The sequence below is a fragment of the Cryptomeria japonica genome, chromosome 7 (genome assembly GCF_030272615.1).
Source record: "Cryptomeria japonica chromosome 7, Sugi_1.0, whole genome shotgun sequence".
Lineage (NCBI taxonomy): Eukaryota > Viridiplantae > Streptophyta > Pinopsida > Cupressales > Cupressaceae > Cryptomeria > Cryptomeria japonica.
In genome coordinates, this window is record NC_081411.1 from 601,019,749 (window position 1) to 601,035,403 (window position 15,655).

The 15,655-nt window shown below is 34.6% G+C and overlaps 1 protein-coding gene across 1 annotated transcript; it reads left to right on the forward strand.

Annotated features, from left to right (window-relative positions):
* The first annotated feature begins 11,657 nt into the window (after window positions 1-11,657).
* On the forward strand, window positions 11,658-12,281 carry LOC131029647 (uncharacterized). The gene has a single exon (XM_057960211.2). It carries the CDS (start codon window positions 11,658-11,660, stop codon window positions 12,279-12,281), a length of 624 nt encoding a protein of 207 aa, XP_057816194.2.
* Window positions 12,282-15,655: the final 3,374 nt, after the last annotated feature.

The window sequence follows — 15,655 nt, forward strand, 5'->3', positions numbered from 1 at the left end:
TTTGAGCTCAATGGTCTTCTTTTCAAGTTGATATTCTGATGACGCTTCTTCTTTCGCAAGATGTGAAGAATGGTCATAAAATTTGACTTTTTGTTGTTTGTACCTTGTTTTTGATGTTTTTGGTTGTTTTGACAGATGTTTGGTTCGATGAATACTTTGTTTTTGGGAAGTGATTTTCTGATTTTTCTTTGACAAGAAAACAAAGCAAGCACACAAACACAAGAATGTTGCCTAAAAGGCACAAATGAGTATGGGTCTAGATCAACCCAATCTTTGGACTTGTATATGACCCTTCCTTTAGATGTATTTTAAGGTGTATTTCCAAAGCCTAAAGTCGGCTCAATTTGCACTTGGTCTTTAAAATGAACACATTTCAAACACTTTTTATCCCTAAGGTCAAATGGCCAGTTGTGATAAATTTAGCCCACATCTTGATATTTCTTCGACTTTGGTACTACATACCTTATGAATCCCGACGTGGCAGGTAAGGATGTGATATACTAAGTCTTGCATGAGCATAACAAATAGATGATCCCTATGATGGGGGAGTCACCACTTTTATCAAGCCACAAGTGACTTTTCAAAAAGCTATGTTTCTACTCAAGGAAATATGTATGGTGAGTATCTTGGGAGCAAAACCATCTATGCTCTTGCACTAAATTATATCGCAAATATCCTCAATCAATAGAACGGGTGGGCTACTACTAAAAGGTGTTTAGTCATGTTCGATGTTTTTGGACATAAGTTCATTCTGCAGTGACTCACTTAAGAGCCTTGTAACTGGTGGTGGGGCCCATTTGTCCTTTCGGCCAGTTACACTATAGGAACAGCTATACCCAAGGCTACAGCTTTCGCTCTCACCTGATTTCTATAGCGGCTCGAAGGATTTACCGCTCGAGGTCGTTCCCAAGAGTATCGATCCCTTGGCAGGCCTCTCTTAAAAAGATAAAATTTTGAGTGTTACTAACACTTTTCTCTTGCACCTAGGACCACGAAAGCCAAGGGAGAGGATAGTGTGTGTTAGAAGTAGGACCACTTGACCAACTCTTTGCACAAGTGTGCCAAGCACGAAAAACACTTGTTCTTTTTAATCTGTCATTGCAATGTGATCTAACTATTTGGAGATGTTGCTCCAACAGTCATGGTGTTCTTTTTAACTTCAAAGGCAAAATATTTTGTAAACTAGGAACTTTGAAATCCTAGTCAACTGAATTGAAAACACGTCTTGCTTGAAGTAAAATTGTTTTTGAGCTTGAAGGAAAAATGGCTTGTTCTTTTTAGATTGCCCCAAAACAAAGTGTTGATTGTAAATTTCTTTTAAGTTGATGCAAGAAAATAAATTTTGTTTTGTTGATTTTAAGCACCAAAACGAAGTTTGTTTCCTAACTTGCAAGAAATAAAGTTGTTTTGTATAATTTTGTGGTTCTTTTTACCTTGGAACAATGAAATTCTTTTTAAGAGCCCCAAACAAATGTGTGATTCTTTTTTTAAAAGCCCAAATTTGAAATGTGAAGTTAATTTTAAACCAAAATAAAAAGTGAATTCATTTTTTTAAAACCAACTTCAAAAAACAAGTTAGTAAGAAATATAAATCTACTTTTTAATCTAATTTAAATCTGCACAAAAGAAAAAAATAGTTAGTAAAATCCGCCTATTTGGTGGGCTTCTACAAGCCTAATTTTTTTTTTTTTTGGTTACAAGGTGATTTGTACAACGTTCTGTTACAATAGCGCTAGTCTGTGTTTGAACAAAGGCGCTATTTAACACAAACGCACTAAAAGAAAGGGAAAGACAGAGAAGGGAAAAGCGCTGAAACAAGGTGAATAGCACCAAAACAATGTCAAACGCGCCAAAACAATGTCAAAAGTGCAACCTGTGTGACATTTTCAACATTCAAACATGTTATTGGTTAAAAAAAAAAAAAGTTGATCTTTGTGGTGTTTGGATTCACGTCAGGTTCACCAAATGATGCTCTGCAAAAAGGATTAGAAAATCTGTTTGATGGCAACACACACAAGAGCACAAGAAACAAACATTAGTGTTAGCAACAAAAGATTATCCTAAACAGGCATATCAAGAGAGATATTAAGCATGAAATAGAAAGCATATAAACATAGAATAAAATAGCTAATCAAGATGCTCATAGTTGCTCCTCCCTTATTCCTCTCCTCTCCAAGTCCCAAATGAGTGTAGCTCTCAGCTTTTAGCACTAGCCATGGATGCCATATGGAGATTCAAGATAGTTGAATATGATAAGCAAATGCTATGCAAGTGTAGATAGTGATGCTATGAGAAAGCTCTATGCTAATGTCAGTATAACAACAATAGTCTAATGCTTCCTTCTTTGCTTGAGGAGAAGGGTTCTATTTATAGAAGAAATGGGGAAATGAAGGGTTAAGATTGAATGGTTTAATCAAGGGCCAAGTTTGAAAGTTGGGGATCCATGTGCACAATTGGCACCAATAAAATGGTGACAAGTGTCAACATAGGATTGGGTTGAGAGAAGAGGTTGGAAGCATTAAAGGCCTGAGAAGACCTCATGGTTATCTAGAGGCTAAGGGTCAAGTCCAAATTAAGATTACCCACTAGATTAAGAGTTAATCCAAGGATAAACCTTTGTGCAAATGTTTAAGAGATAATCATGGTCAAAGCATTAATGGCCTGATGAGACCTTTGGGTTGGGTAGAGGTTGAGTCAAAACAAATGTTTTAACCATGTGGGAGGGTTTGAGGTAACCATTAATGGTTATTGGAGACTTTGGGGATTAAGTGGTTGAAGGTTGAAAGCCTTCAGTGGTTATCAAAGACTTTGAGCCATTTAGTGGTTGAAGGTTGAAAGCCTTTAATGGTTATCAAAGACTTTGAGGGTTTGAGAAGTGACTTCCCTTTTGCTTAGGAATGTGACAAAGTTTAGAGAAGGGGTTAGGTTATTTAGAAGTGATTAGAAAATTCTAGAAGGGGTTTAGGCATGCAAGTGAATTTTGTAGGAAAATGCAAGTGGGAGAAATTTTGGTATTTTCAATTAAAATAAAATCATTTATTTCAATTAAATGGTGTAATTTGCATTTGGATAAATATTCAAATAAATATTAATTTATTTAAATGAGAAAAATGAAGATAAAGCATTAAAATGCTTGAAGACTTTGAGGGAAACCATTAAAGGCTTGAAGACTTTAAGGAAAACCATTAAAGTCTTAAGAAGACTATAGAAGGAAGCCATCAAGTTTGAAGACTTTAAAGCCATCAAGTTTGAATACTTTAAGGGAAACCATTAAAGGTTTCAAGTGGGTGAGGATAAATAGGATTTTAAATAAATAATTTATTTAAAATAGTTGTGCAACTTGCTTTTGTAGGAAAATACAAGTGGGTGGAGGATAAAGGTGATTTAAATAAATTATTTATTTAAAATAATTGTGCAACTTGCATTTGTAGGAAAATACAAGTGGGTGGAGGATAAAGGTGATTTAAATAAATTATTTATTTAAAATAATTGTGCAACTTGCTTTTGTAGGAAAATACAAGTGGGTAGAGGATAAAGGTGATTTAAATAAATGTTAATTTATTTAAATGTGAGAGGTGGGATTTTGGGGGATTTAAATAAATATTAATTTATTTAAATGTGAGAGAAGATTTAATTAAACAAATATGATTTATTTATTTAATTAATGGTCTGAATTTGGTTAAGTGAATTAAATCAAATAAATTGAATAATTTATTTAATTAATAGGAGAAGAGGGTTAAGATGAATTAATTAAATATTAATTTAATTAATTATTAATTGATGGTTAAATAATCAAATAAATACTAAGTATTCATTTAATTAAGTGGACAGATTTATGTGACTACAGTTAGTTGACATAGGATCTTCCTCAAGCGGTTAAGCTTCTGTAGAGAGGACCAGAGCTCTGATACCAATTGTTAGACAGTTCAAATAACCAGAAGACAACTGAGAGGGGGGGTGAATCAATTGTCACCATATTACCAGAACCTTAAGAAATTTAAAACTTTAATACCATAACCCAAAAGATCAATACCAGAATGCATAAACCAATTACCGAAATAGCAGATAAACCAATTAAGCATAAACAATGATCAAAGAATAAATACCATCCACATGACACCGGGATTTGTAAGTGGAAAACCTGGTAAAGGGAAAAATCATGGTGGGAAGCCTACCCATAGTTAGATAATACTTTTGTAGTAAGTATGTGATTACAATTGAGGGGCCTACACTTGCAGGAAGGCCAATATCCTAGAGCACACTGCTCATCACAAATGGAGTCTCACTGACTACATAGAAATCCGGACTACAACCCAGAGGAAAGAATGAACTGCAAAGATAACATTTCCTATGCTTGAATACAGTTTTGGTTAAACTCAATAACAGAGGACTAAATCCTCTTACATAAACCCAACTCGATCACCAATGATTGACCAAATCCTTTGCCTGAATGATTATTACATTATTTGCTCCTATTACATTCCATATCCCTTACATATATTTCATACCATGATCTACAATAAGATCTTACATCATATATATACAAACCCTCGACCACAAACAATAAGGTCGGCCGCCAGACATTAAAACAATTACATAATTACAAAACATGTCGGCTTGAGACCAAACAAATAATATCCAACTCATAAGACATCCCAGAAACACATCGAGAAGTCCAATCCACATATTACATTAAGTTAGTCCATAAGCTAGATAATACTGAGATCCAATATAGGTCCACACGCACTAAAGCAATGATCCCAATCAACTAAGTCTCAAACATGATCACCATTAGCGTCTTGAATCTCCACTAGAAGCTGCACCAACACCACTTATGTATATCATCATGGATCTTCAACAAAGCTTTGCCGGTGAAACCCTCGTCGAAACAACAAACCAAGCTTGCCAACATAAATGATAACATCTAATCACCAGATCAAAACCAACTGACTCAACATGAATCAGAGTAGCATGAATAAGCCAATTCCATAATCCAAACACACCGGAGCATACCGGATCATGTCGGGTCATGATGATCCAATCCAACTAGAAACCAAACAATCTACCAAGACAAGAAGGATACTGGTAAAGCAACCAAAACAATTAGTGTTGACATCAATGAAAAAACATCAATGAAACACATAATCAATTCCTCCAAATTGCCAACAGGTTGCTAATAGGAAAGCCTTAGTAAAGAAAATACTAGACAAAATGAGCAATCACTTTCCAAACTATTTGAAAAAAATTATACCATATAAAAGATGAAGACTAAAGAGACCATATAGAGTTACATTTATGAATAATGGGTAGTTGTAATGAAAGCCATCTATATTTTCTAGGTGTATAATTATAAAAGGGAGTATCCACATACCACGTCTAGCCCCTCCACCATAGGCTTAATATCTATAGTGAGCGTTATATGTGGTGAGTGCTATGTATCCATCAACAACCTGCTTAAAAGGGAAGGATGGATTATATAGAGGTTGATACATTTGACCAAGCATCGATCCATTTAATAATGCAAATTCATATGTGTAAACACAACCATACTCATAGCAAATAAACATGGGTATAGCTATGTGGTATTTAGAGATAGAAACCTATTTGTTTAGGTAAATGATTAGGATAACTAATTATATTTGACTTAGTAAATTATTAAGTTATTTGTAGTATTTTGTTAGATTTGTATGTGTCAACCTTATAGTTAGAGAGTAGCCACATAGTCTTAGCGGTGCCAATGAGGTAGAGAGTTGTGCCAAATTGGAGAGCTTAATTATAGCATTAAGTCTCTCAAACTTATGTATAAATAGAGGAGCTCCCTTTCTTCTTGAGAGCATCTCTCGCATTTCACTCTCATCTCTCATCTTTTCATCTCCATAATCTCTTTTCATTTTGCTTATTGTTCATTGTTATTTATTAGTGAGAGAAAAAGGATAGTTCAAGTATTGTGAGGAAGTGGGTTAGTTGTTATCATTGAGAGCTTGTGAATTTCTATGTTAGTGGATAAGTTGTGAATCTAGCATGATTGTGAGAAGAAATCAGTATTGCATGGAAGCTATAAACCAAGCACGAGGATTCTATGTTTTCTTTTATATCGTGATATTTATGTATATAGAATAAGTTATTGTAGAAGCTAAATTAAACAAATGATATAGACTGTGTTGCTTCTAGAATATGCATTCTTAAGTTGATAGAAACTTGATAATATTTATGAATAGATTTCCGTACATGTATGCAATAGCTAAGTTAGAGTTGTACTATGATGTGTATCTTTAGCATATAGGAATTGACTGATTTGGTTAATCTCAGGGTTAGGTTAATCCGTGGATGGGAATAACATAGACTTAGTCATTCTATTATTAACCTTATGGGAATGATATGGGAATGGAATAAATGGTCAGTTTACCAAATAGAGCAATGAAGTGGGTGGACATATGAGTCACACTTAAAGTATTGAGTGATGAATTCTTTGGCCAAAGTAGTGTAGGTTGCCACTATCTACATTGTCAGTTCATTGTGATCCAAGTTTACATACTAGATAGGGAACATCATACATGTAGGTTGTAGCCAATGTATGGTAGCTCTAGTTATGCAAAACACAACACTATGCTCATAAGGCTATTATTGCAAGGACACCAAACCAAACTCTTTGTTGAAGGGTTGAGTCGCTTCTATTAGAGAGGCACGAGGGACTATAAAGCCTTGATTGGGTGGAAAAGTGCTTGAGTGACGCTCTTCCTCATACAGTTAGCGACCAAAATTTGAGGATGTATGCCAAAAAGGACATCTGGACCATTTGTTACTCTTATGTTTCATTAATCTCATAAAAGCTTTATATGTACTCAAATATTCCTAAAGTAAATAAAAATTTGAAAAAAAAAATGTAAATACTTTTGTATGTTTATGAATATGATATTGTATATGATTTATGATGCAATGGAAAAATTTGAAATGAGATGTATTTCAAATATGCATCTTGTTTATGAAATGGAAAAAGGAAAAATTCTATTACTTGTGTGATGACAATTTATTTCTTTCACTCGTGAATTATAACTTAGGAAGTTGTATGGGTAGATCAATGGGTATGTTATAAATCATCAATTTTGTAATTATGATACATTCAAATGGATATTAAATGATTCTTTATTTTTTGTTTCATCTAATGCAAAGTTATTACTTTGTTATTAATTTATGTAAAATATACTAGAAAACATATATATATTCTTGTAAAGATAAGTCTACTAATTCACCTTAAAAGTCACTTATTTACAACATATCATAATAATAAAAATCTCTCTAGTTATTATTTTAACTATACAAATAAAAGATCGTAATATTATTATTAGTTCCTACCAAGGTAGGATACTATTGCATCCATTCAATTTCATTTTCTAATTAGTTTAACCAGTCATAATAAAGAATTAATTTTTTTGGACAAACATTCTATAGTTTATTTCTAATTTTTATTTTAAATGATTTAAAAATGTGATTTTAGTTTTTTCCTATTGGTTATAGTAAGTAAAAAAATTATTTTTTTCAAAAAATCAAAATTTTGTACATTGACATTAATTTACTAATAAAATAGCATAAACACATTTTGTGAAGCACTTACATCTAATAAACGTCATCAGAACTCTCCCTATATTTTCCCCCAATATTCTTGATAGCACGTAACATTGATAAGTACGAGATATTTTCCACAACAAGTCAAATTATGATATTGCTATCAGGATTCAACTGTGTAGTTTTTGAGTCAAACCCATTGACCCATATTTTATGAGTAGTGGTTCACAAGAACTCATCTCTCATGAGAATGAATGGTCCACTTAGCACTCACTACATCTTAGTGATGCTCACAGAGGTGAAGCATTGAGCCTTCCCAAGAGATCAACCACCCCAATACTACTCCAACTCAAACGTGCATAACCACAGAGTTTCCTCCAAGGTTAAACCCACTTAGCTTGCAAAGATGATGCTCATATTTTCAAAGGAGATATTTTCCACAACAAGTCAAACTATGATATTGCTATCAAGATTCAACTCTGTAGTTTTTGAGTCAAACTCATTGACCCATGTTTCATGAGTAGTGGTTCACAAGAACCCATCTCTCATGGGAATGAATGGTCCACTTAGCAATCATTGCATCTAGGTGATGCTCACAGAGGTGAAGCATTGGGCCTTCCCGAGAGATCACCCATCCCAGTACTACTCCAACTCAAGCGTGCTTAACCATAGAGTTTCCTCCAAAATTAAACCCACTTAACACGTAACATATTTTTATAATATTATAGTTCTCTTCTACATTAATACTCTTTCTCATACTGAATTGACCTGGTCAACAAGAGAATGCTAGGAAATATAAAAAAACTAATTAATTAATCACACTATCATTTAATGGGAACTCTTTGTTGTTTAAATATTTTATATATTATATTGATTTCACAGTGTATGCAAGTAATATTTTTTCCTACAATTGATAATTGAGGTTTTGTTTTTAATGTTGTTGGATGTCACAATATTATTGGTTGGAATGGATTACACCTACTCATCAAATATTTGCACTTAAATTTTTATACATCAAAATATTTGAAAATAATTTTCTTTTAAAATTAATTTATTGATATAATAAAAATATATTTTAATGTTAACCGAAGGTTAGGTTTTAGCAACATTGCGGAGAAACATGATAGATTCTTTGTATTGGGTAGTCTCATCAACTTCCCCTATACCTTGGATGCCTCTATTTTACTTTTCTCAAGATTGGATCACTTCCCTATTCAACTTGGTATCCAGGGTGAGGCTGGCCCAAGAAGATGCCCTTTTAAATTCGAGAATATGTGGCTAAAGGATGACAATATCCTTAAGCTTCTATAGGAATGGTGGAATGTGGCCATGGTTTCAGGTCTGGGATCTATAAGTTTGTTAACAAAATTAAGATTATTAAGCAAAATCTTATCCATTGGAATAAGGAGCAATTTGGCAATATTTTTGACAATAAGGCCCAAGTGGAAGCTAAGTTGGCAGAAGTTATTGAGAAAGTAATGAAACATAGGATGAATGAGGCCCTGTTTCTGTGAGAAAAGAAACTCCTTGTGGATCATGAATCTATTCTCACCAAAGAAGAAGTCTTTTGGAAACAAAAATCAAGAGAGACTTGGTTGGAGGAGGGAGACAAGAACCCCAAATTCTTCCACAATAGTGTGACGATGAGAAGAGTCATTAACCATATCTCCAGGATCAAGTTGAGTGATGACTCTGAGGTGGTTAACCCAAAATTCATTGCGAAGGAGGCTATAGATTTCTTTTCTCTTATCCTTAACTCTGACTGGAGCCCTCATGGCTTTGTCCAAGACAAGTTTATTAAGTGTATTCCAAAGCTTCTGACTAAGGATCAATATGATTCTCTGACTGTTAAATTTTCCTTAGCAGAAGTAGAGGCAGCTCTTATGCAGATGAGCCCAGACAAATCCCCTGGGTCGGATGGCTTTCCAACTAGTTTCTTTCAAAAATATTGGCCCTTCTTAGGTGATGAAGTGACGACAGCTCTTGAAGGGATGAGGAACTCAAGTAATATCCTCAAGGAAATCAATAACACTTTTTTGGCCCTTATCCCAAAAAAGGATAAACCTAAACGTTTTGATGAATTTCAACCCATAGCCTTGTGAAACACTATCTATAAGCTTTTTTCTAAAACTCTGGCTAATAGGCTTCATAAACTCCTTCCCCTGTTGATCAATGAGGAACATACAGGTTTTGTTCCAGGTAGATCTATTTACGATGGGGTTATAATAGCTCAGGAGGCTATCCACTCTGTCCAGAAGAATGGATCTCCTAGTATGCTCTTAAAATTAGACATTAGGAAAGCATACGACAAGGTGAATTGGAGATTTCTTTGTAGATGCTTAGAAGCTTTCGGATTCCCCTCTGCCTAGATTAACTTGATTTCTGAATGTATCTCTACGCCTGAATTCTCAATGCTGGTGAATGGTACCCCTGAAGGTTTTTTCAGCTCCTCTAGGGGTTTGAGGCAGGGAGATCCTTTATCTCCTTTTCTCTTCATCATTATGGAAGAATCCTTAGGGAGATCGATTTCTAGAGCTAGGGAGAACAGACAAATTGAAGGAATTAAAATTACCAGCAACCTTGACCCCATAACGCATCATCAATTTGTGGATGATACTATGCTATATGGGCTTAGTGATTTAGGGGAGGCTCGGGATTTTAAGCAAATCTTGGATTCTTACTCTATGGCCTCAGGTCAGGAAATCAATCCAACTAAATCTGAAGTCTTCTTTTTCAACACTAAGTTAAGCTTTCAAAAAGACATCTGTGGCATTTTGAATTTCAATCTAGGAAGTCTCCCTTGTAAGTATCTAGGTCTTCCCTTGGATAAGGGCTCTAGGTCATCAAAGTTGTGGGATGGAGTAGTAGATAAAATTAGAAGTAGGATAGCAACCTGGAAGGGTAAGTGGTTATCCTCTGCGGGTAGAGCTACTCTGGTTAAATTAGTTCTGGCTGCTATGCCCATCTATCAACTATCATGTTTTAATCTGCCACAGTCCAAAAAGGATATGCTAAACAAACATCTAAGATCCTTCTTTTGGAAATGGGCGAAAGAGAAGAAACAGATCTCCCTTATGGCCTGGGATAAGATCTGCAGGCCCAAGTCAGCAGGGGGTATTGGGATTAAGAATATTAAGGCTCAGAGTAGGGCATTAGGAGCCAAATTAGTATGGAGAATGTTTAGATCTCCTCATCTTAAGTGGGCCCAAATTCTTTACCATAAATATCTCCAAGGCAGGGACCATATGAGCCTCTTCAAGGACTCCTCCCCTCCAAGAGGCTCTCATATTTGGAACTTTATGCAGGATTGTAGGAAAATAATATTAGACAAATTATCATGGAATCTGGGCAAGGGTGATAAAGCCCATTTCTAGTCCGACTCTTGGGGAGGTTTTCCAGTCCTTCAACAAAAAGTTTATCTGGAATCATCCAAAGTAGTGCAAGAATCTGTTTGGGGTAGGTATGTTAAGGATTAAATCACTCCTACTGAGGGAGGCTTAGCCAAGGGATGGTCTTGGAGATCCCTTGATCAGGTGGACATCCCTACAAGGGAGAAATTGTTGCTTCAAGACATTCTTAATAAGAGGATGGTCACTTTCAACTTAAGGCTGGATACTCTTGTCTAGGATGGGTCGAAATCAAGAGAATATACCTCAAAAGATGGTTATAATATCCTCCCGAGTCAGCAGCTCTCCTCTTCCTCTTTTGTCCCTTCAGCCTTATGTTGGGATAAGATGTGTTTACCAAAGGCAGGATTATTCTCATGGTTAGCTCTCCAGAATAATATTTTAACAATAGATAGATTTAGAAAGATGGGCTTTGAAGGCCCTAACAGATGTCCTTTATGTGAAGAGGTTGAAGAAGATAAAGAACATATCCTTCTCAATTATAATTATGCTTGTGAGTGTTGGCTTTGGTTATGCAACAAACTAGGGTGGCACTCAGCCTTTCCCAATACCATCCTTGGGATGTTTTAGGCATGGCCAATCCTTTTTAAAAACTCCCTATATGGGGGGCTTTGGAACCTGGACCCTTCTCTGGTTATCTGGGAACTCTGGAAGGAACGCAATAGGAGACTCTTTAAGGAGGATAAGATGGAGTGGACGCTTCTGGTGAATAAAATAGAAGCCTCAATTGTGGAGACTCTAAATAGTAGAACTTCGAAATTTCCTAGTAATTTCTCAAAGACGACCTACAGGGATGAAAAGATGAGGGGGCATTGGTTTGGTTTGAAGATCCCTCCCTTTGTTGGAAATGGCAACTCTAACAAACAGGAGCTGAGAAAGGCTGCCAAGTGGAGTGCCCCAAAAAGGGGTTGGGTCAAACTAAACTTTGATGGAGCCTCCCGTGGGAACCCAGGCCCTGCAGGTATTGGATGTTGTTTGCATGATGAGGGTGGAAGGGAATTAGCCAGGATAGCCAAACCTATAGTGTTTGAATCCAATTATAAAGCTAAAATATTAGCCCTAATTGAAGGTCTCCATCTTTGTCAAAATAGGGGTATTCACAATCTGGCCATTGAAGGAGATTCGACCATTATTATCAATGGCCTTAGAAAAGGCTCTCTACCTGATTGGAAGTTGAATGCGCTCTTGTCTAGAGCTCTAGGTCTCCTCGGAGATTTCAAGAAAATGACCTTCAACCACATCTATAGAGAGGGAAACTCCAGGGCAGATGCATTAGCTAATGTAGGAGCTGATGAGCAGTTCATTAGTTAGGAGGGACTCCTCCTCCTTTGTTTTAGCTATAGGGTCAGTTATCCTTGGCTACTGGTCTTGTTCAGCTTGGCTTGAGGTTTCCCTCTCATCTTTTTCTTTTTCTAAATTGTGGCCTTTCCCTCCTTCCAAAGGTGGTGAGTCTCTGCTACCTTAGAGGAATAACCCTAGATCGAAGATGGAAGGAAGTGCTCCTATCATCGCTCTAAGCTGGGGTAGTTTAGCAAGCCTGTATCTAAGCTCTTAGAATATATTTATAGGTCTTTGTCCTCTTTCGTGGAAACCTTATTTTCTTATATCTTCTTTAGATCTCCTCTTAGAGCCTTATAAGATTTTACATCTATTGGTATACATATGCATATTTATATAGACATGCATATATATAAATAACTATATATATATATATATATATATATATATATATATATATATATATATATATATATATATATATATATATATATATATATATATATATATATATATATATATATATATATATATATATATATATATATGCATGGATGTATATGTATTAATATTTATATAGATATATTGTATACAAATAGGAATAAGAGATTATGATGCTTTAAGAGTTAGAATTGTCTTCTTTTTTTTATAGTCTATATGTATTTTATAGCTACTATTTAGACCATGTCTATCTATGGCTTTTAGCCATATTTTAGAGGCAGTCAATACCTTTTCGGGACATCTTCTATCAACAACTCCCCTCGATTAGTACTAACTTGGCGGCATACTTGTGGTGATGATGTGACTTCCCTTACTGCGATAGCCAGCAATTGCTTAGCAACTCGTTCGTGTAGAGGCGACGGTATTAATTACCTTGATCGTGGAGATTGTTTCAATTGCATCTTGGCCCTTCGACCTCTGTCATTAAATTATGTCTATCGTCCCTCTTAGGCTAGATGAGTTGTATTTCATGATGCTAGCTCTATTTATATTTACTCTTGCTTAGGCTCTGTCTTATATGATATTTGAAGTAGCTCCTATGGATGCCCCGCTAAGATTAATAGGGCTCAAGCGGAAAATGGCCTTTGTAGGAGAAATTAAGGAGGAGAGATTGAAAGGCATCCCTGTCTTTCCGAACCCCCTAGTCATTAGGGCAGTCATGAAAATACTCAGGAATGATTATATTATGAATGAAGACCGCACCATAGCCAATTCGGACATTGCTGCAATGTTCTTGGCAATGGCTATGCATTTTGAGAATGACAAGAATGTGGTAATGAAACTTTGTAAAAATATCTTCAAGAAGGAACTGCTTGGAGAATTAGACCATGTGGTGGTTAACATTGACGAGGAGCTCTCTTCTCTAAAGCCTCATGACTATGATATTCTCATCCAGATGAACAACCAAGTGCCTATATACCCAATTATGTCAATTAAGGATCCAATAGCCTTTGAAGCCTACAACCCAATTAGGCGAAGGAATCTCTTCTTCCTCATGTGGCTTCTACAGGTTAGGAAACCGACGTGCAATAGGTGGTTGGCTAACTATCTAGAAGTAGAGAACATTGAAGTGGTTTTGGATGATGTGGAAAATCCTCCACCCCCTGCTTCATTCTCTGCTAATATGCCAACTAGCTTTGGAAAAGAGGCTCCTCAGGAGCGGGTAAGGAGATGTCGGGCTGGTTAGAGGGGCCTGTTATGGTTTCAGGTTTACCGCCTCTTTTTGACTCTCAAGTGTTTATAGTTTGTATTTTGACCTAGATTAGTCTTTAGATATATGATTGTTAAGCAAGATTTTTACTCTATCTTTACTTTTGCCTCTATCCCCTAAGCTGGGTCTTTCCTTCACAATGTGGACTTAGTTTTTTGGAAGTATTTATGGAGGAAATATATTATGCTTATCGTCTTTACTCTGGTAGCATGTATTTATCTTGTGTGAACAAAAAATATATATGTATATATATATATATATATATATATATATATATATATATATATATAATATATATGTATATATATACATATGTATATATATGTACATATATATATATATATGTATATATATTACATATCTATATATACATCTATATAGATATGTATATATATACATATATATATATATATGTACATATATATACATATGTATATATCTATACATATATGTATATATGTATACATCTATATATATATGTATATATATATATGTATATATGTATACATATATATATATATGTATACATATATGTTATACATATGTATATGTATATATGTATACATATATATATATATAGATGTATACATATATATATATATATATATGTATAGATGTATACATAATATATATATGTATACATATATACATATATATATATATCTCTATATATATATATGTATATATAGTATACATATATATATATATATATATATATGTATATGTATATATGTATATATATATACATATATATAGATGTACATATATATATATATGTATATATATATGTATATGTATATAGTATAGTATATATATATATATATATATATACATATATATATACATATATATATATATATACATATATATATACATATATATATACAGTATATATATATATATATGTATATATGTATATATGTATATATATATGTATATATATATATATATGGGTTCATAAAAGTAAAATCCCTTATAACTGTTTGGTTTCGTTTAAGTAATGTTTAGCCTTTTTGAATGATGATGGATGTTTTAGTAAGGTGGTTGTTTTCTACTTCATCTGTAAGCATCTATGTTGATTATGTGGGTATCTTTCTGTAATTTGGCTCTGGATTTTCTCCTTCTTCTTCCTCTCTCGCGTAGGATGTTTGTCTATGTTTGAAAGGTGGAAGCCATTTAGATTTCTCTTTGCAACTAGCTGGAGAGAAATGATCTAACTTTGATAAGATTTGGTCTTTGGTCCTTTTCAAATGGCTCTATTTCCCAATAAAATGCTATGATAATGCTAGCCTATTCTTAACATTACTTATAGTCTCTGAGGATGTTGCAGATTAATTTTGAAGGTTTGGAACCATCAGTTGTGTGGTTTTTTCGGGCTAACATCTCTTGGAGTGGTTGATGTAGGATAAGTCTGAAGGTTTTATGTAGGTATGGTTACGATGAGCCCTGTAAGGCCTTCCCTTTGAGGGCTCTAGAGCTCAATTATGCATTCAGATTAGGAGATCATTCTGTAACCTGCTTCCGGGAAACTAGATCCAGGCAATAAAGGGTTTTGCAGACATCATTCTTTAGGAATAAGTAGTTCTTTCTGAACTTCAAAATTTCAGAATGACTTTTCCCTGTCATATAGCTCAGCCTATTGGGATTTTCCCAAGGACTATTGTATCTTGTTCTCATTCTTGTTAAGTGTGTCATT

Coding starts and splice junctions, on each gene's coding strand:
- LOC131029647 (XM_057960211.2), top strand. CDS start 11,658: ATGGAGTGGACGCTTCTGGTGAATAAAATAGAAGCCTCAATTGTGGAG.